General features: G+C 40.2%; 1 protein-coding gene across 2 annotated transcripts; it reads right to left on the minus strand.

Annotated features, from left to right (window-relative positions):
* Positions 1–386: 386 nt before the first annotated feature.
* Positions 387–20,562, minus strand: LOC306836736 (protein FAM222A-like). 2 transcript variants are annotated; one of them, XM_079363986.1, is made up of 3 exons: positions 20,237–20,562; positions 11,078–11,243; positions 387–2,889 (listed from the first exon to the last, which is right to left on the minus strand). In XM_079363986.1, exons 2-3 carry the CDS (start codon positions 11,205–11,207, stop codon positions 1,511–1,513), a joined length of 1,509 nt encoding a protein of 502 aa, XP_079220112.1. In that variant the 5' UTR covers positions 11,208–11,243; positions 20,237–20,562; the 3' UTR covers positions 387–1,510. The 2 variants fall into 2 exon arrangements, with proteins under 2 accessions (XP_079220112.1, XP_079220111.1); XM_079363985.1 differs by having other exon boundaries at positions 11,078–11,246.
* Between the last annotated feature and the right edge of the window lie 2,140 nt (positions 20,563–22,702).

A 22,702-nucleotide genomic window follows, 5' to 3' on the forward strand; every position in this document is an offset into this window, starting at 1 on the left:
ATAAATTAGCACTTTTAAGTTGCATCATTTATCGATAAGCCAATCCAATATATTTCAACACAGGGCTGATTTGCATCATATTATAAAGCTTGCCACTCTCCAGTGAAAAGATAGATCTGAATATAATGGTTAAGCCTGAAATCCTTTTGCAATAAACCTGAAGGCATTTCTCACATTTCCTTAAATAGTTTATCACTCATTCATGGAATAAATCCCTCTTCTCTGCGGCACACTTCATGTAATAACAAATGATGCATAACGACAACATATTTGCAGGGTTTAGAAAATTTCATTTACTCGACAATCCTTATTAAGAAGAGGCAAAGAGGGTGAAGGATTAGGGTCAGACATTGCAAAATGTAGTTATCTCAACAACATACTCCATGTTCATATATAATAATTGCACTTTATAATTATAGAGACAGTTTTTCATATAACTGAACAGGCCAACAGAAATAAATAATATTACAGAACCAGTGCAGACACAAAGAACATGTCAATCATACATTTCCTTCCATCAGAGAGTATAGCCATACTAAAAGAAAACAACGTATTTTAAAAGACTCAGGTGGCCTGCTTACCAGTGTCACACTCCATTACACTCGCATGTTGTTAAAATGTCACAACCTTCAAGAGAAAAAGCATTTCATTCAAGAAAACATGTCCACACAACCTCTTGAAATTTAAAAATGCTAAAAAAGAAAGAAAGAAAAGAAAAGAATACAACCACAGGGCACATCTATGTCGGCCTGAATTGCCACAGTGTTGATTTGGATAGGCAGCAGTCCTAATACAATATGCTCAGCATGGCTAAGTAAAAAAAACTAAACAGTGTTCAATAACATGACTTTTTCTCTGGAGAACATAATACATATTTATAGATAGTTTCAAAATGATCAAATATTTCCAGTTGATGAAGGGATTTGCATCACATTGCACAAGCTCTGGGCGCTGCCTAATGTGTGTCACTGCAAGTAGGGAGAACGAAACAGAATCCAGAACAAAGCAGCAGAAGTTCAGTTCATATTAAAGAAATGTTCCCTCTTAAATAAAAGGCTGTTTAAAGTTAAAATGTACAACATATTCACAGAATCAGTTACTCGCAATCCTTCCAAGCTTGATGCTATTTCTTTTTTTTTAGAAGAGTACTAAGATTATTTCAGTTCAGTAACTTTCCATGTTTCAAACATAACCAAAGGAATCATCTGCAAGCTGTACAACTCATGTTAAAATGAAACAGTCAGACACTCAGCATCAGTGTGAAACCAGGAACAGCAGGCTTGTTTGATGGCCAGTTGAGATATAAAAATAAAACACAGAGTCCTTAAGATAAACCTGTATCTTAAGTCATGATTATCATTTACCAATTTAGGCTTTCAACACAAAGCTTTCTACAAATACAGTACATGCACAAACTAAAAAAAAACCGGCATGTCTTTTTCTCACAGACGCCTGGAGCTGACACACTTCCATTATCTCTAAGAGGCTTTGCTGCTGCGTCTCTGCGTCCTTATCTGTAGACGGGGAGCTGGATGTGGGTTTGCTGGTGGTGCTCCAGGAGCTGAGGCATCCCCACGGCTTCGTACCCGCGGCCCAGCATGCGCTCTTTGATGCAGGGAGGCTGGATCTCACTGATGAGGCACTCCAGAGACTGCAGGCTGCTGCTGAGCACCGCAGCATGGCACAGGCTATTACTCGGCAGCCCACAACAGAGGTTTTGGTCTGTGCTGTAGGCCTGGGAGTGAAGATGGAGAGGAGGGTGAAGTTGTGGCTGGTGGTAGTGTTGATGGCGGTTTAGGTGGAGTTGTTGTTGGTGGGAGAGCCCCGGGTTTCTAGGCCTGGCTACACATGTACCCGTTGCCAGCACCTGAGAATTGTAACAGTCGCTATGAGGAGTAGCCAGACCACCATCCCAAAGAGGAACGAAGAACTGACCGACAGGGGGCTCCACCTGCATGGTGGAGCAGTTCAGAGAGGAGTTGATTGATCGCTCATGTCTCGTGCCCAGACTGCCAGGATGCAGCCTATACGACGCCAAAGGGAGGCAGCTTTCAGGAGACTGGCTGGTGTCTGCAGCTCTGTGCCCCTGAGCGCAATTCCTTATGCTGTACATCCTCCCTGCTCCCTGCTGATACTGCTGCTGATGCTGGATTTGATGTTTCTGCTGCCATAACGTGTACTCTCCCTTCTCCACGTACCCTGCTTTGCCCCCATCTACCCTCCGCGAAGGTATCACTGCCCCCGTGAATGCCAGACTGCTCTGGGGTGGCACTCCAAGAACAAAGTCGGAGTCCGAGTTGGCCACAGCAGCCACGGCCTGCAGTGAGGGGCTGGCTCGGGCCTCCCCCCCCAGCTGCAGGGCCTGGCTGTGAGGGACTCTGCTCATCTGCCTCATCATCAGGCTTTGAACATCTGCCAGCTCAGACTGGGGGGCCAGGCTCTGATCTCCTGAGGCCATCCCTGTGCTCGAACAAACCGCCTCGACAGGAACGTCAGGGGGCTTACATGAGCTTATATGATAGGCCTTGTGCCCATGTCTAACGGTGTAGCTGTTATTCAGAGGATTATTGTACGGTGCCATGGGAGTTTGGCTGTTTGCATGTTTAGTCCTCCTGCCCTCAGAGTTTTTCAGCACACCTTTGACCACCACAGAGGCTTTGATGACGGCTAACAAACCCTGGTTTCCTCCTGAGTATGGATGCGAGTAGGGGCTGTAGCGTGGTCCTGTGGTGTCCAAGCCGTTCACGGTTTTGTTCAGCTGCTTGTGCTGTGGCACCCGCACGTCAGTGGGAAAAATTTTGATGGACAGAGGGCTGTTGGCAGTCTTCTGGGCAAAAGCATCCAACTCTGCAGGAGAAGGGTACCGAGAGATCATGGAGGCCGGCTCGCCTGAGAAAGAAGCAGACAGAAGCGAGAGATGAACTGACAAGCGGCAGAACACGAGGAACTTGTGATCACCGGTTTTCATTTCAATCTCGACCCTTTTTTCAGTGATCCTGACAGACATGAATATGTACACACTCATTTTAAGGAGGGAAGCGCCTTAAGGGTTGGTGTGACGGCGCTAAGTGAAATTAATTCAGAGTTAGTTTAAGACAATGTTAGTTCACTGTGGGAAATCAGAGTGTAAACAGAGGAAGGTAGGTACCCAATTAAATTCACTTTGATGACTTAACAGTTAAAAATCAGAGACTAAGAAAGATGTGGTTGTTATGAATGGAGAAAAATAGACTGAAAACCACCATAACATTTGCTAAGCTAGTCATTTCTTACATAGCTGATAATTAGCCCAACAGTTAGCTTAAATTCTACTATTCCTCTGATGCATCCTTCATTTTTTGCCGTTTCCAAACAACCCTGCATCACCAGTTCCTGCCTATGAAATGCTGTTCTACTTTATGCCTTTATAAACCTGACTTGGGTCTACTGTAAAAGCTTGGAGCTTAAACTGAAGGAAAAGTCAAGCCAGATTGGAGAGAGAGAGAGGGAGAGAAAAAAAAGAGAGAGCAATCACCAAACGCACTGAGGATTGAATTGTGTGCAGGAAAGCTGTCAGGACGGACATTGGATTTAAACACTATTATTCAGGCAATTTCATGGCTGCTTAACTCGCAGCGACAAAGGAAAGGTGGAAAAAAGGCGCCCCATTTAAAAAACAATAAATCACCTTGTAGAAATTACAGCCTGCATTTAGAGTGACACTTTTACAGAACTCCTGACATCAAAAGAAAAAAAAGGCACGGAAATGAACACAGATCTGGCTTTAGGTTGGTGGGAATCTTGGCCGGCGAAATAACAAGGCAGTAATTTGCACTAAAAGAAGCGAAAAATAAAAACAAAACACTTCATTTCATTTTCAATAACAAAACCAATTCTATGCAGAGAGAGAGAGACAGAGCTCACTTGTTGTTCCCATTTGAAATTGATTTGGGAGTTCATTTCATTTCGGGGCCTACAGTGAGCCTCCCGACTGTGAAAATGATTCAATCTACAAGATCCATCTCATGAAAGAAATAAATTGGGTGTTTAAAATGGAAGGGGGGGGGAAAATAGAAGGGAAAAGTGGAGTGTTCAATCCATCCAGCAATCTCCCTGCGGAGCAGGAGGAACGTCACCGCGGCGCCAGGAGCATGCATGAATTCTACAGAGAAATACAACAAAGCAAAACACTGCTTATTATGTATCACAGGGTAGTGCTGCTATAGGAGAGAACAACATCTGTGACATCAGAGAGCTGTTTAAACTGTAAATAGCATCAAGATGGAAGCTCAGGTTTCCATAATTTCCCTTACAAAGAAATATCCCCTGCAAATTGATTTTTAAGTTAAAAAACAAAACAACACAGAGATCTATGACAAGAAGAACAGATTCAATACACCTGAAAGAAGTGTGAACAAAACACATATTTTAATTGCCACAGAAAAGTTACTCAATCACCACAGATGGATGAGGAAAACAAAAAAAAAAGTCTTTCTTATCCATTTCTCGCCCAATAAAATGTCAGTGTCAGGCTCCGGCATGCTGTGATTGGCTCACTGCACCACAAACACTTCAAACGCTTTGGATGCTAACACATCTTCACAGGGTGTCTGATATTGTTAGTCCAGAGATTACAGCCCTGTCAGAGCCGTGGAGACACAACACAGCTGCACTTCTTACTGCGGCTGCCTTAATGTGGCACTATGGAAACCTCATTAGCAAATAGGCCATCTCCACTCTGAATTCACAGATTTATCTTCTGAGGGCCACTACTGTGTGACATGTGCATTAATAAGGGCTTATTTTAGCTGATTCTGACAGAAGACCAACTGCTGGATAATTTGAAGTTAAAAACTGAGATCGGAAACATCACAAAGAGCTTTAAACACAACGCTGGAAATGACATCCAGAAGCCCGTATCTCAATCTTGAGGATTTTAAAACCAATCAATGGTGTTGAATGGTACAGTATTCAAACATGTGGTGGTAGCAGTCATAAAAGTGCAACTTAAAGTCACTTATGACAGTATTTGCAAAAACATATCCAGGTCAAATAGTATAGAAAAACGGTAGTTTATCAAATATAATCTTGCAACACTGAAGCTGATGTTTATCTCTCTCAAGAAGGCAAGAGCCTTCTGTGTGTAAGTTCAAGATAAGGGCAAATATACTCTCATGAAACTGACAACATTTATAAATTCTGAGGTGATTTGCGTACAGAAAAAATCTGGATGAGTTTGAATTTAAAACCTTTAGCTGTATATTTAACCTTTCGTTTTTCATCTGGCGTGCCTCCAAAGTTGCTTTCAGCTCAAGCAAACCAACGAGTACAAATGAAGCTTTTATCTCAAACCGTACTTATATATGGGTTACATTTGTGTCAGTCGGTCAAATCTGAGGCATTTTACCTGCAGCAAAAAAATAAAATGCCTTTTTTTTTAGAATATATTTTTAGAAGGCAGATGAAACTATCTGTAAAACTGTGTGCAAAAGCTACCTCAGATGTAGGATTTGTTTAATTAATAAGCCCATGATGCCTTCAGGAGATGAGGTTTGCATTAACGTAGGCGTGATGTTTAGAACATAAGAAGCACACAGGCAGAGGAAAATGCACTTCATACACATGAGACCAACAAGTCATATTACCCCCCCTCCCACCCCTTAAAGGTCACAAGATAATTAACAAAATTACAAAGAAGAAAAAGAGATGAAAAGTGTTTATTTTTCTATATGGTGTCTTTACTGCTCAGTTCCATGCCTGTCTTTATTAGGTGCCACTGCAGCCACACAACAAAAAAATATTCAGCAGTGGAAATAAAGATGAGGAGAGAAAACAAATACAAGGCTGTTCACATGACAACGGGGGGAAATGGCAGCCGTGTGCTGTCAGGTAAGGAATTGCAGAGAGATAATTAGCAGTCTAACCTTAAGCACTTAATCACCCTGAACCTGCAAACGGCACGCTGTTTCACTCTGCAGCCCTGACAGAAAGCATAGGAGTGGAGACGGACGGAAAACCTTGACAGAATAAGGAGATCAAAAAACAACCTTCACTGAGGGCGTCATGCACTCCTTACAAATTTTAATTCTATGACCCTTCACATCCTCAATCCCCCCCGCACCACCACAACAGTGCTGATTGAAGCAGCTTATGTAAGATTTGAAAAGCTTCTTTTTTTTTTTGTCTTTTTCTCAAAAAATCAGCATAATGACACCAACGTGTGATGCATCTACAGGGTTGGATTGATAGATTTAATGGGCCCACTCGTCAGTTTTCACATGTTTTCCCGGTTGGATAGGGCTCTGCGTATTAAACATGCTGCTCAACTGTTGTGGCCCCATGCTGAGTGAAACTGGCACACTTTCACAGGAAACACCTAATCCTGATTTCCTCTTTTCTGCATGGAGAGAAACAGTAGGGGGTGGGAGGCCAATTATAGACTCTCGATCAGTGCTAGGCTTAAATTGTTATGTTTGTGAATGTTGTTTGTGACTGAAAGAAAGAGATTTTATAAATAAAAGCATGAGGGTATAAAACATTGGGTATTTACCATTGTGGTGTGTGTGTGTGTGTGTGTGTGTGTGTGTGTGTGTGTGTGTGTGTGTGTGTGTGTGTGTATATATATATGGTCTTGCACAACCCAGTTTCCACCCCCATACAATCCCACTCAACGCTTCCTGCTACTTTAAACTGGCTAATCTTTTCCCCGTGGTCACGCTTGCAGCCATTAACCCACAGATTAGAGCGGAGACCTCATTGTTTTAGAGCAGTTTGAGTTAATCATTAATTTATGGGCAAAACAAGCCCCAGAGGCAGGGCTGAAAACGGCATGACTGTGTTTCCAAAACCACGGCTTCCAACCACTTCAGACCCCGAGGGCCAACATAAGGCAACAATTAGAGTGACCACTGTGGATTATTCCCAAAACGTATAACGAAAAAATTCATAAATAATTCCTTCCTGAAGTGAGAGCCAAATATCCTGCAGGTCTTTGATGTAATGCAGCGGACTAATCATGAACACATAAAAAAGCATGTTTATGAGCATCACATGTACCACGCTGAGAAGCCAACAGTTACCAACATAACGAGGCTTCTCAGCAGGCGTGAAAAGGCACCTATAATCCTGATGTTTAAAATACTCTGGACTTTATTAATGAGCATGGGCTAAGCACACTCACAACACATTTAAGAAACCTATGTCTACGTTGCCATGACAACCCCTTCAATGTACCCAGTTGGCCCAATAAGCTCAGTCATTAGAACCATGTAATTAATTGGCCCTGACCTCATTCATCTCTGTGAGACAAGCTGCTGCATTGGACTTTGTGCTGGTTAGAAAAGGCAGAAACACCAAAACAAACAGCAGCTAGGTTCTGGCCACAAATTGAAGACATTTTTATTGGGTTTTAATTTTGTAATATTTATATTATTTTATGTTTTTATGATGGCTGTGATGGATAACTGGAGTACATTTTAAGCCGTCGATATCATTTTAAACAGTCTGTCAATATAATATAAAGCCAATGTATCAGTTTTACAGATTTCTTATTGGGTCTGTGCTGGAGAGACAGGACAGTGGATTTCGAGTCCGAAACAGGGAGATAGAGAGTTGGCTATGACATGTGGAAAAGTAGCCAACCCTGGTCTGGCCTCTTCGAGAACTAAAACCTCTATAAATCGGGCGTGCAAACTGAGAACATAATCCATACTTATGCAAATGTAACTTTTGATTCTAATATATTTTAAATATACTGCTCAACTGCTCAATTTGCTTATGCTCTGATTCTAATCTCTTCCTTTGTCTCCACAGCCGAGCAGCTGTGGCTCATGGATTTTGTGTTTGGTTTATCAGACACAAATCTAATAAAATTATTAAAACTGGTTCCCCCAACAAAAATTACTTGTAACATTATCCATGTTCAAACATTAAATATAGATACAAAAAAACCATAAACACTTTTGAAAAGGGAAAAAACAAGAACAAGGACTATTGTAAAACTCCAAACAAACATTTCAGGAAAAAGAGCTTTCATATTTAAACATCCAGTCATGATCATGAAAGTTTTTTTTGACACCTGAAGAGTCTACAGTATTATATCCTGTCCATCTTGAGCTCCGTTTAAATGCAAACATATAGGCCTACTCCTAAAATAAACATCTAGCTCTTTGTTAGCATGTTAGCATGACATTTATTTTTTGTTTGTTAGCTTGGTAAAGTTCAGACATTAAAAGCTATAGAGCCCAAAGTTGATTAATTGCGTGTCTGTTGTATTATCAGTATTATTTTCTTGAAAAACAAAACAGAGATACTCTGGTTGGTTACATGAAAAGTATTGTAAATGTGTCTAAATGTGCTGAAGATGCTAACACAAAGGTAGTTAAAGGCTATTCACTGGTTATGTTGCTTACAGACCCTTTTCACTATTTAGTCACTGACTCATTGACTTAATGTAGATTCAAGTTATTGATTAATACAGTTCAATAACTATTATTATAATGCTGTAGTATCATCGGCTTTTCTTTGTAAGCAGAAGGATGGCTAGCGGCAATAATGTGAACCTTTAAAGCAGCTTGTCAGCTATTTTCTTTAACCACACAACAAAGAGGAAAAGTAGATACAGAATGACACTAGAACATACGTTTGGAAATTTTGCTCTCTTTAACCTCTTCATTCATGACCTTCTTTCGCAAACACACACACTAAATAAAAATACAGACACTCCATTTTCACATTCCTGCCTTCCTCACTCAGTGTCAGTGATCTCTACATGAAGGGTGCTCACAGAGAAGAGTAACCTCAGGGCTGAACACTTAGTTATGTGTGCTCGAGGAGGCTCTGCCGAACACTTCTTTGCACCAGTGTCACTCCTCATTTGTTTCTGTGCCGCTTGGCCCAGCTTGGGCAAAGTTTCCCCTCTCAAAGCCAGCTCGACCCGAGCGCAGGCCAGCAGCGTGGGAAAAACCATTTCCAGCCCGGGCTTTGAAGCTTAGATAGCTGAGGAAGAGAACAGCTCTCATTCACTCTCATCACATAAATCCTAACTCTGGTTTCTCAGAAATCTTTCACATGGGTATGTGCCGCTGAGTGCTTTCGTGTCTCACGCCTTCCATTTATTGATAGCTCAAAATGGAAATGGCTTTCAAAAGCGCGGAAGCGACTAAAGACTGTCCCTATTTAACTCTGTCCAACAACGTCTCATTTAACGAAGAAGCCGGGGCCACACAGACTGATCAGCAGCCTATTCCCTGCGGTTGTGCTGGAAATGTCAGAGTAGAACTGAAAGGTGCTGCATTATGCACAGTCGCAGTACATAAAACTCAAGAGGGGAAAGAAAAAGGCCCTGCAGGTAAACAGGATGAGAAACGCAGCTCTGGTTCTGCCTGAGGCAAAGTAGGCCCTTCTGTTCCAGCATTTAGCAGACAAGTGCTGCATTGATTCCCAATTAATATTTAATAACAAAAAAAGACAAGGAGGGAATTTAGATGGGGGGAAAATGAAAGATGGGAGGGAAGAGGAAATGTGGGAATTATAATTATTCTTAGAGAAAAACAATAATCTTCTGAAGATTGTGTGGGGAATTCTACATTGCACTTGGCTAACATCTCTGTAACTTTTCTGTTCGTATTTTTGTACCTGCTATATCAGGAAAACCTTCATCTTTCTTTTTTTTATGGTTTATTGATCTTTAAAACTGTAAGCAACCGGAGAATAGGTCTCATTGGGGCGGATAAGTGAAAACACCTGTATGTATATACAGGTGTCACTGAAATCTGATAATGACAGGCTAATAAAAACCTGGAACTCTATACTGACCATACTACCCACAAGTACACTTACAATGTTATACACACTCAATGAGAGGTTACAGTCTGCAGTGTCATATTTCATGATGGATGAACAAAGAAGCTTTATGAGCTCGCATGAGCTTATACAAATGAACATGCAACATGATAGACAGACAAAATACTGCAGACCATTGCCCTCTGCACATACTGTTCATCACATAGGCTTCGCTAACCTTGAGTCCAATGTGCCTCTGTCTAAGTCATATAATAAGCTACACAATGTCTCTGTTCAGTGTTTGTATGCTCTATTTTCCAAGCGGCCACAGTCTGAGAAACATGTGCTAGCTTCAGGCGGGTGTTAGATTTCCTTCCATGAGTCCAAATACAACTTATTTAACAAAACAGGCACAGTGTAATAACAATACAACAATCTGCAACAGCTCTGTCAATTAGAACACAAGATCTTTATGAACGAATAATGTAATACTTCATAGCCAAGTCCATTCATAATACTGCAATAAATATCTAGCTGAACCATTAAACTTTGAGTAGTTATAGATCTGCAATATAGCTTTCAACCCAGCAAAGAAATGTAAGGCATCAGCAATTTTTTTAAAGCCTTCATGAAAACCAAACAACAGCCGAATAACTTCGTTTGTGTCTCTCTGATCTCATTATGTGCATCTAGACTGCACAGGATGAAAAAGACTATGTAATTTGGGAAGCACTGCACAAATTATATGGATGCAGAGGAACCAATAAGGGAAATGCAGTATTAGACCAAGAAGTAAATCTGCAAACATGTCGCATTCAATCAATTAATTGAATGAAATCTAATCACAAATGTCAGTGCAGGTTAGTCCCGAAGGCTTCCACTCAACCTTTCAATGACTGCAGTGTAATCAGTCTAGATGAAGGTCAAACAACACTGACAAGGAGCACTTTCTCCACAAAATGGGAACATCATTAGTAACCCCGTACGAGAGAGCTGATTAACTGTGTAATTTCAGAGTCCACTTTGACCTGCGCACTTTTGCACCGCAGGAGCACACTGATTAGTTGCCCAATTAAAAGGCATCATCATCATCAGGCGGCCCATTATTTTAATTTGAGAGGCTTTAGAGTTGCTCAGCACACTGCTAAATAACATTCATGATCTTTGTGTGCACCTGGAGGCAACGAGGTCAAACAGAAGATGATGGATTGAAAATAACTCAGGGACATGACCAAGGCTAGTTACCTTTGTTTTCTATTTCAAAACTATCAGTGTAGAACTTTTAGACATATTAACATGTGTGATATAAACTCACCTTTACGGGTGCAGGCCTGCAGCGGTGGTACTGATAGCAGTAATGGCTGTGCTTGGACATCGAGGTTTTTGGGTTTACAGACGAGATGCTGCGACGAGAGATTCTGCCGTCTCTGAATGCAGGCCAGCATGATAGTTCACAAGGGCTGAAACCAGCCTGGGTTAACCTGCTGGAAAAGAGTAGAAACTGTTTATTTTTACATGGTATAAAATACCTTTAAACAAAAACCCACAAGAGTCTATACAAATGTTAACCACTGTGTTTTTGATGTTACAAAAAAACAACAACTGTACAATCTCCTGCTCAGAAGTGACGTCTTGTTTAGAATTGTCATAACACTGCAAACTTTCTGATGGCACCACCACTGGTAGACAAATAATCTCCAGTGTGTAAAGATGAGACGAGATGAGATAATACCTTTACTTCTCAGTTAGTTTAACACCTACTTGATAAACACGATCCTATTTAAGAGTCAAATTGTTCACAGCAATCTCTCAACCACCATACAAATGTAGAAATACATCCAAACGCTGTCATCGAACTGACAACAAGCCACGTGCCAAACTCGAGGCTTTAAACTTTACTCCAGAAACCAATTGGTGAGTTTCTGGGGATTCGACCACTTTGAAAAAACACCCGGCAGGCTAAATGTTTCATGATGTGGGCATGGTAAGAAAAATTCAACCTTATTTGCATCGAAGCCAGAGTACATCTGACAGGAATGCGATATGTATTTCAGATATGCTGTCATAAAAAATATATATAACATTTTGATGTCAATGTCAGTACCATCATTTCAAGGCAAGCTATCTGGTAATTACTGAGACATAGCAAAAAGAAAACAATAAAGACCATCTTTGCGCTGTTGATGGAGAAACATGGGAGGGATCAGCAACGACTGCATCATTCTTTGGACACCATGAAATGAAACCATCGGTCCAAAAGTTGTTTAAATAAAAAGTTGGACAGAATGATGGCTGAAGTGGCTTTAAAACCTCCACCCTTCCAAAAGGTGAACCCCACCAACACTTTAGTCACTTCTATTGAAAGGTTCACCTTTAATTTGTGGGATTGTAAAGACCACATGGTTTTGAGGATTACTGGAATTAATGCCAACATCAAGTAAAAACCTCAAATTAAAAGATATAATATCATGCATCAAAGACCAGCATGGGGTTGAAGGAAAAACTGCAATCTGGCTCACTGAAAACCCCACAGGGGACTCCTCTTACAAAACAGAATTTCCATGTTACTTCAGCAGTTTTATATCTCATGCTCAAAGATAACCCTGCAACCACTATGTTCACTCGACATATTCATATTCAGGAGCTTCTCTTTAAAGTGCTGAGACTGTGCATTAAAAAAAAGTAATATCATAAAAGGAATTTTCATCTCTGCTTTTCTTTTAAGTTGTTTTGATGGCTCTTCGCTGTTATCAAACTTGTTAGTAGCAATCGCACGGATCATTAAGAAAGGCCTCTGTTAGCCCATGAGGCTGTAAATTTCAATTAGTACCAACCCCTGTAACACAGCTTTATTGTTCAATAAATTTATGGCTGTATTTGGTCAGCAGAGAAGGCCAAAAGCAGCTTGGTATTTTCAATCAGCTGTGCTTTTTGAAGATTATTGTAAGAGGAAATTATCACTGTGTCTTTAAAAACCTTCCTCCGCAGCTTATAGTTGACGCAATCATTCTTCAGACAAGCTGTACAAGGAGGGAATAAAGTAATAATCCCCTTTGAAATTCTCTTTGATTATCTCAGGAGTCGTTGGTTTTGAATGTTTTCACAGCAAGAACTGCAGGGTTATTGTGAAAGATTTCTCACCTTATATGAGTCAGGTACATACTCGCGACTGTATTCATATGTGAGCCTCTGTCCTCGGACATTAGCCTAACGCGCAGGGCAGAATGATTGTATCCTGCTGTGTTTGTATGACTACAGGAAGTATGACAAATATTATAATTTCATTGAACTGTTGCTGTATTTGAACTGTTGCCCTATGTATAAATGAGCTGATTGAATGATATTGTATTTGGAACATATATTTAAAGACTACAGCTAATGTTAGCAATTAGCCACTTCTGAGCTAATTGAACCTTTAGCCAAAAGGTGATTTCATGGCATTGCTTTTCAAAGTGCAATACTATAAAAGGAGAGGAATGCAAACATGTAGCTTAATTTCCAAAATATTTGTTATTCCATTTCCCCCAATAGTGTTAACATAAATAAAGGTTAATTTAAAGACATAAACCACAGGCTTTCCTAGCATATCAAGGCAATGTTAGCATTCAGCCATCTTCTAAGCTATTATTAAAGGCAGTAGCTGAATACTAACATTGGCTATTTTCTGATGTTAGCGCATGTGCCACCTTGTGAATCCAGAAACAAAGTCATTATATCATAATAAGTTAAATTGAAAAAAAACTGTTATTTTACTACAGCACAGTCTTCTTCAACGAAACTAGCATAAGTCTTCAGCATATAACCATCAGATTGGCAATTTTCTTGTCTGGTTTTGAGGTTCTTTTGAATTTTTGCTTTCATTTCTCCCTCAGGGTCCGAATAGGAGCTAAAGTGGTTCAACCACAGAATACAGCGTTCAGCGACGAGCTGCAGAAATGTGATTACCTTATCCTCAAAAAGGAGGAGAGTGGCTTTCATTTTACTCAGGTGCCAGGAAAAAAAAAAGATTCCCTAGCTTTTCCTTTTCCTCACACGCCTGCCCCCCTCCTCTGCTCAACATCTGTCCCTTGGTGACAAGCCCACTTCAAAATGCTCAGTGCAACCTGTCTCATCCAAGCACACACACATTTGAGGAACTAAAAGCCTCGGTATGTTCAGATTCCATTTTGAAAATAATGGCAATTTCACAACAACCCTTCCATTACCACGTTTTTAGTGTTGAGATGGATATGATGAAAACACAGGAGTATAAGGGAGGAGAGGACTCTCCAGGGAAATCCCTTCACCAGCAGAAAATGAGGCAGAAATTGGAATACCTTCCATTACTCCCATAATTTTCTGCTGTAGTAAAATACATCAAGAAAGACATTATAATTCAAAGAAGGGCCAGTAGAAAAAAAAGTTTCTCTGAAAGCAAGAAAGATGAGCAAGAAATGATGCAGAAAAGTGTGCGTAATGATGGTTTCTTTCATCCTGCCATCTGAATTTCAAATTTAAAGAGATCTTCTTGCTCAAGAGTGGGGATATAAATAAAACGAAGGGAGAGATATGGGATGAAAGAGATCCCAGAATGCATGATTTTATCTGGCCGACTCAAGCGGTGTATCAGTATCATTATCTCCAACCCCTACAAAAAAAAAAAAAGTTTCATATTTTTTTTACTATTTCCTACAAAAAAATCACAACATACCACTCCCCACTGAGATAGGCTAAAATAGTAGGCTACAGATATAAGGTACAGACTTTTTGCCAAGTACCGGAGTGCAGTCCAGTTCAACTCGACCTTCAAAATAATAGTCTAGATTGTGTTAACATAACGGTCAATTAAGTCAGTTTAATTATGATACAGGGTCATAAATGTGCTTCTTGTGTATGGTCGGAAGCCTGAATTCTTCTGCACTTTTCATGTGTTACTAGTTCATGTCTTCAAGAACTTCACCAACAAGCAAATTAAAGAAACAGAGCGCAAAGTATAAGCTGCAAGGACGTCTAATCCTTGCCACTCTCAGGCGACATCCATGCAGCTGATAAGCAGCGTGATGTGGTCCACCGAGGGGCCTGTCAGCGAGATAAAGACCTTGTGCTTCGCAGTCTATCTAACTGTCCCCCAAATGGTTTCCTGATAAGGATGTCTTGACAAATAAATCTATTTTTCAAGCCTCGATCTCTTATCATTGACAGGATGCAAAATGGCAATTTCTTTTTAAGGTGTCGCCTGTCCTCGAATCAGGAGAAAAAAAGATTGTGTGGAGGAGATAATGTCAATTTAAGAGGCAGGAATGGAGTAACTTTATGACTGGCTTCTAACTCATTTGTGGCATAGTAGATCACATTTCTGAAGATAATAATGCACAACAACCCTGAAAAAGACATTGCTTTGTTAAAAAGTCTGTTCTTAAAAATCAAGTCTTGTTTTTTTTTTTAATGGCCATAGCTGCAAAAGAACATCCATCGAAGCATGGAAAGGCCCTAAATTATACAGAGAGTCAGAAACGAGCATCTGCCTGACCTTCTGGAGTCTTTCGTGACTTCATGCAGCATCAAGGGTCAGAGCGGAGATAGAAGCTAACTGCAAAAAAGAGAGCCTCCCCCTCAACAAACATGAAAGGCATGGAGAAAAAAAACAGATGCACACTCCTACTTCTGCGCACAAACACACATCCTCAATATGCCACAGTCACACACACACACACACACACACACACACACACACACACACACACACACACACACACACACACACACACACACACACACACACACACACACACACACACACACACACACACACACACACACACACACACACACACACACACACACACACACACACACACACACACACACACACACACACACACACACACACACACCTCCTTACCCGAGCCATCTCAGCTCCTGTTAGCGGTTCTCTGAATTCTCAGTTAATAATTAGATGATAATGAAAAAGGTTTAAGACGAGCACCCTATTCACTCTTGGGATGGATTAGCATGTGAGTGCTATGCTAATGTTTTTCCTTCCTTCCTCTCAGAACCTTCCGATGAGGACAAGGTAAAGGAGCACAAAAGCAAAAAGGTTAATTTAGGAAGAAATAAATGATTAACTTGGAGCAATTGGCCATTATAGAGGAGAAAAGTCAGCGTCTCTTTTTAAATGACATGCTCCATGAATAGCAATCCACTTACTGTGTAATTAATTGTATATTATGTATGGCTTTTATATTATCTATAAGGCAGGAACGACAGGATCCAGTCTAAGTAATGGAGACCAGACAACTAGGCTGACATACAGGCTGAATTAGACAGCAGTGCTTCTGCAGCTGCTATATTCATCTCTATAAACCATCCACACACACACACACACACACACACACACACACACTGATCCCCCCCAACCCCCTCATACATTTTTAATAGAATCTATTACTTCTGGATTAGCCGATAAGAGCTGGCCTGGTTAAATTCTATAATAGTTTGCATAATTGGTATCAGAGCGGTATATAAGAGAGACCCAGATTTCCTCCTCCTCCTTCACCATAGAGAAAGAAAAAGAGGCCACAAAGGTTCACATACAGGATAACCAAACAACCCGGAGCCACTCTGCTCCACGCTGCAAGAACACTTAAGGCCCCAGGCTGATAACAATGAGCCTCATTTCCATTGAGATTAGCTCCTGTAAAAAAAAAAAAGTATTACAACAGCGTTATGGAGCTTTTCCTTTACAATTCATGCACAAGCATGAATAGATTTTATGTAAATACCATCACCGGGCAATGGTCAGGCAGATGTCCAGAGAATTTAGATGGATGGAAATCACACAGTGTTAATGACTGGGTGTCTGGGAGAAAACACAGAGACATTACAGTGTCTACCATAGTCTTCATAAGACGGTTGGGTTACAATAAATCTTGGAGCAAAGACGTCTAAGAATGCTACTAATGCTGCTAATCACAATAAATCAAATCAAGGTTCAAACAGAGAGCTATAGAAGTCTCTAGTCCTGACTAGCTCATATTTCCTCACTACTGCACAATTAGGCAAAGTCGTCTCATTAAACTTTTTTTTTTATCTATGCTATGTCCAAAGTGGCTTTCCCTTTGAATTCACCATTGATTAAACAACTCCTTATGAAACTTACCAATCTATTGATCTTGAGTTCATTGGAAAGATTCTTTTTCAGTGAGGACTAATAGCTTCCATTCATGGTGCGCCTACCAACTGAGCTATAAACAACATCACCCCTCAGACAACACTTTAACGGGTAAGTCAACATGCCAAACTGGAGCAACATTTTTTTACATCTATGAATCACAGTATAACTTCTAGGAATCAGAACTTGAACCACTTCACTTCAGCAGCCACAGCTCGATGCAATGGTAAATGAATCCATGACTGTGTACTTTCAATTGTCCATTCCTGTGATCCCGCCTGGAGACAATAATAGCAAGAACAATTTGTTTAAAGTTGCTGAGAACAATTGTAGCCATGAATCCAAGGCTGCACAATTACATCTTATCTTTTTGCACAGCCTTTGGTGGACTGACCTAAATCTGCCCTTGCCCACTGACAGTGCCAAGGTAAAAGAAACACACTGTATGGGGTAAAGTCCGGCCAATACCAAGGTAGCATCAGAAGGTAAACAGAGCGTTATCTCTTTCTTAACCCAGTGTATGCACACTGACACACTGTCAGTGAACTGTGGGGTGCGCTCCAGCCTTTAGAAAACCTTGACTTCAAAAGATAACAGATGGTGAAAGATGGAGCTAAAGGTTCTGTGCAAAGATAAGTAATCTTTTAAGGGAATCAAACTCAAGGTAATCAGCGCAGGCACACCTCCCAATCCCGCCACTGTTTCTTTTAACTTTGGAAGACAAAAAAAAAAAAAAAAGAAACTTGATACTCCCAACCCCCTTAAAGTCATGTCCTCTGGAGGTTTAGGATCGCTGCTTCCTTCCAGTCATTTAAATCCTCATGCAAACATAAAACTAATTAGAAACCGTAGAGAAAATTCTGCCTCTAATGTGGGAGATAACCTAATGATGCGCTCTGTAGAAGAAAAAAAAACCCAAAATGCTCTTGGGAAAAGAGGCCCTTTGATCTCTGGACCGACTAAAAAATGTCATCATCTCACTGCGTTTTCTATTTGGGGCAAATAATGATGCATCAATTGCAATTTGGCGGCCGAAATCATTAATTTGAAGTAATGAGTGACTGAGAGCCATCATGTAGACAAAATAAAGCTTACTGGAGCTCCTGACAGTCCAGTCCCTGCCCCCCTCCCCTCCCTGTTGACCTCAGAGGCGCAGTCCTTAACCTTCCACCCTTAACCCCCTTTCTCCTTTTCCCTTCATCCTATTACAATAAAAAGACCAATTAGACAGATTTCAAAAGATAGCCTGCTGCCTGTAATTACACATGACGTCTCTTAGCAGATAAAAAGTTGATTAAAGAGAGGGTGCATAAGAGAAATGGCTAAGCAACCAAGACATTTATTTTATATTTATATTTTCAGAATCTCTCTTACAGTCTTTTTACAAGGAGTCCAACTCTACATTTAAAAAGCCTCAAATGTGAAGCTCAGGATGACACGGCAGGAAAAGACATGACCTTAATCAGCCCTCGCTCTGGCCTCAGTAAAAAAGACATCCAAGAAAAGGTCACTCTTGTGGTCGAGCTGTTTCCTGCATTCAGTAACTCGGTAGGCAAGGAGATTGAGTGAGCCGGGGGAAATTTCACAATAAATCAGAGCTCAGCTTCACTCCTGAGAAAGCAAAGGGAAGCAGGCAGCCAAAATGACAAATCCCCTCTCTTCACAGAGCTGGAATTACTGCTTGGGTGTGATGGGAGATCAGAGGGAAACCCCCATGGGATACCTGAACATTGACTGCTTCATAGTGGGACGCAATTTACAAGCTGTGCAGACAAGTTCAGGCCATTCGAAACAATCAACCACATCTGAAAATGTCGTTAAGATAAGTCAACTTTAATAGTCTAAATTTAGATAAGTGTGGGCAGAATGCAACTGACATTAAACATTTACTCATTAAGTAAAAGCTTAGACTGAGAAACTAAAGTATAGATTTTACCCTGAATCAAGCAAGACAACATATTTTATGAGGAGAGGGGCATGAGGAAATACAAGTTTTATAATGATGTAAATCAAAGGTCATGATTTTTATTGATTTGGAGGAAATCGAAAGCAAGACATTTTCTAGATTGGGCCTTTCATCAAAAAAATAAAATAATAAAATAATAGAACATTCATTGCTTAATAGCTTGGTAATCAATCTTTTCGGGGTAAAAATGTAAGTTACTTAAATGCACTGATTTGCTGAGGTTTATAATTTGGGTTTTTTTGTTTGTTTTTCAAACGAAATAATTTCAAGATATTAATTTGGACTCTGGGAAGTCTAAATGAGCAGTTTTCAGAACTTTCTGACGTCTGATAGACAAACTGATTACATGATTAATCATTTAAATGGTTGATATTAAGCAATATTTAAAACATTGTGTTGTTAACTATAGTTCACAAGCTTTATGATTTCACCAAAGCAAGTGTATAAGGTAGTGTTTTTCTCTTTTGGTCAGAAAACAGCCTGAGGGAAAAAAGGAGGACAATAAAACACCAAATTGCAGACTTTCCTCCTCTGCCTCTGGTGGGAAGCTGTGACATCCCATCTCTCTGGGTAATAAAGGATCTGGCACAAGCAGGAAAAAGCACGCAGGGTAGAATTTCACACCTGGGCAATAATCTATAGTTCCCTCTGCTGCGGCTCTAACCTTCAACCTCTGCTGCCACCGGTGCAGTGAGGTGCGATGATCCCACCTCCGGCTTCCAGACAATGGAAATGGAAACCTTCAGGCAGCCCTCAATGACCGATAATATACTTCAAAGAGCTTCCTGAGTATCCACTGACATATAAAGCGACTTACAAAGCAATCAACCATCACAATGATATCACTTTGGGATGAAAAAGAGTACAGCAGTTCTGGGAGAAAACACGCTTGAAATGCAAATGTCAACTCATATTTTAAATACAAATTCCGGTTTCCAAAATCCAGAAAGTCTATTTAACACTTAATTATATTTTGGGAAAGATGACTATGTGATGAGTTACTAGAAAGTTCATAGTTGAATTTGGCCCTATACAAATGAGCAATAACAGGGCATTTCATAGAGTAGGGGCGAGACGCTCCTCGATTGGTGCGCACAAGGCATCTTTCATTGAGGTTAAAATATGTTATCTGTGCAGGGAAATCCAAACTCGATGAACCGACGCATCTTTATATCATCATTGTAAAGTAGGCTATATCTACTGTTATTGTCAAGTAAGAACACGACTGCCATAACAAAAATCGATTCGGCAAGTGGGCGATCAAAACAATTTCAATCGCCAAAACATTTCAAGAGGCGACACTGACCAGTTTAAACATGGAGTTTGTAAACAAGAATAATTATCTATTAGGTACTCACAGAGTTTTGTGTTATCATAAGGCTTGTTTATCTTTGGTTCGCCACGGCTGATTGGTTGTTCTCCTGCTCGGAAGGCGTATTTCCTCTGCAAAAGCAATCTCGCCTCTGATTTTAGACTGCACACTGGAAACCTCCGGAGATAAATCCATGGATTGAGCTGACTCCATTAACAGAACTCCCTCGACACAGTCACCATTCGTGAATTGAGATTATTTCACCGATTATGTTTTCCGTGCATTCCCTTTGCATGTCATCCCGGCAGCCCACCAAGCTGAGTGAGTGTGCTTCAGAGAGAGTGATGTCGGAATGGAAATGTGTCTTCTGCGTCGTTGAGACCGGCTCTGGGCCAATCAATCAAAGCCAGATTTGAATATTCCCACGGCTCGACCAATCGGGAGAAAGGGAAGGCGGTCACTGCCGGGATGCCAAACCCGTCAAAGTAAGCACGTTGCTGTTTCGCGGAAAAATTTAAAGGAGAAGAATATCTTTAAAAGTCTTTTTTCTTAAAACCTGTCTCATAAGCGTGTGTAAACATCTAGATTTGTTTCTACAACTCAGTTAAAAATGATGTACAAAGTGGAGCTACTCTTAATCTGATATAGTCTTTTGTAAAAAGAGCTGGAAGTAAATCCCAATTTTCTCATAATTTCCAAAAAGTAGAAGGATAGTGTGCAGACTATTTTTTGGCCTTTACCCATTACTTAAATCCACAGTCACCACCCCAAGCAAAATAAATGAATAATAAACCTGTCAGACAGCCAACAAATAATATATGGAAGAGGATTAGGGTAACTGTCAATCTGTGAATTCTGTATTTAATCGCCTAATTCACAAGAGAAAACATTATTCCAAATTATTTATAGGATTTATCCATAACTTTTGCCTTTTTTTTTAAAATGACAACCGAAAGCCCCTGACACATTTAACATCCAATAACTCACATCCTGAATCGACCGGCTCAATCAAGACATCCAGTGGTCTAGTAGTGGCTAAAGAAGTGGGTAGACAAGTGGGTCTACTCTGTATACCTGCCTATACCATGCACAACAACACTGAAGACACCTAACAATACCTTTCTTCTTATTTTCTAGAATTTGTCTTAAAAATGTGCTCTACAAAATGTTCCCAACAATCACAGAACAGACCAACTCAAGAAGAGTGGTAGTTCTTCCTGGAAAGACATCAGACAAGAGTAACATTCAAGAGATGTACTCTGACCTTCTCTCTGTGTGAAAGATTGAATTGTTTTTTACAGCTTTGTTCGTGTAATTTTTCAGTATGAATGAGCACTGTCGATGGCAAATGAGGTTGCCATGCCAACTAATGTCTCCTTATTTAAAATGATAGCTGTGGATGATTTATTATTCTTGAGTTTATAGCAGAAGTCTTCTATGGTTGTACAGTTGGGCTGAGTAAAAGAATTACTCTCATGTGAGAATCATTGTGACCCCACACCTACAGAAATTGGGTGGTCAAACAGGTCAAAACCCTCAAATGTGTGAGTTTACCCTCCACTCCAGGTTCTAAAAATCCCTTACTCAGCAAATGCGTTTTTGTCTGGGTTTTTTTTAGAGACAATATATCAATAAATAAGTACTTAATACTTAATTGCTGGCATTACTCAATTACATTAGCTGACACAATTAGGCTACCGTGGCTCGAGATTAATACATTTTATTTTTTAAAACACCTGATTTTTTTTTTCTCATAGGAAGATGCTAATTTATTCCCAAAATAGCTTTTGATTTAGAAGACTTCAGAGGACAGGAGGATTTGCAAGCTTGATAAGTAATATATTTTTTCAAATCAACCTTTTTTTTTTTCTTTTTCATTATTTGTCCTCATCTAGAGTTTAATTTTCTGCCCTTTTACAATGGTTGCTGTAAAAAGTCAAGACTAAATATATTCATAGCCTTAACAAACATGCATGCAGGTGGACAAATACAACAGATAGCCTAAAGATAAAAAACAAAAACTTGGACGTAAATGAGTACACGTTTAAAAATGTGCACACACAGACCACAAACAAACAAAAAAAAAAAAACAATGCTAGAAGTATTTCAAACATGTTATTAAAAATGATAAAAGGGATGCAACTGAATCCCTGGACCCAGGACATTTTACCCTGAACAATATGTTCATAAACAAGGACATTGAATTCAGTTTTTTTAAGACTAACAATCTGTTTCAAAAAGAATGGGTTCCAGTTTGTTAATAATAGATACGAATACATGATCTTTCTAAACCTGTTAGAACTACTCTTCCCTTCTGCTGCAATATGTTTTGGCTCTGTCATCATGTCCTTCTGTGATGTCAAGTGCTGCCTCTTAAGACAGTCCTCATCAGAGCAGAATGAAGCTGGCAGTGACAGTAATAAAGAGCTCCATCTGTGCCTGGCAGGCAGAGGCAAATGAACCAATTAAGGTCTAGTGAAGTCCCCGGCTTTAACCTATTGGCAATGGCTGC

Source organism: Symphodus melops (assembly GCF_947650265.1).
Source record: "Symphodus melops genome assembly, chromosome: 16".
NCBI lineage: Eukaryota > Metazoa > Chordata > Actinopteri > Labriformes > Labridae > Symphodus > Symphodus melops.

Bases quoted from the DNA above. Each gene is read 5' to 3' on its own strand.
- LOC306836736 (XM_079363986.1), bottom strand. From the start codon at position 11,207: ATGCTGGCCTGCATTCAGAGACGGCAGAATCTCTCGTCGCAGCATCTC. The intron at 2,890-11,077 runs GTGAGTTTATAT...CTTCTTTCTCAG, and splicing joins GCAGGCCTGCACCCGTAAAG to GCGAGCCGGCCTCCATGATC.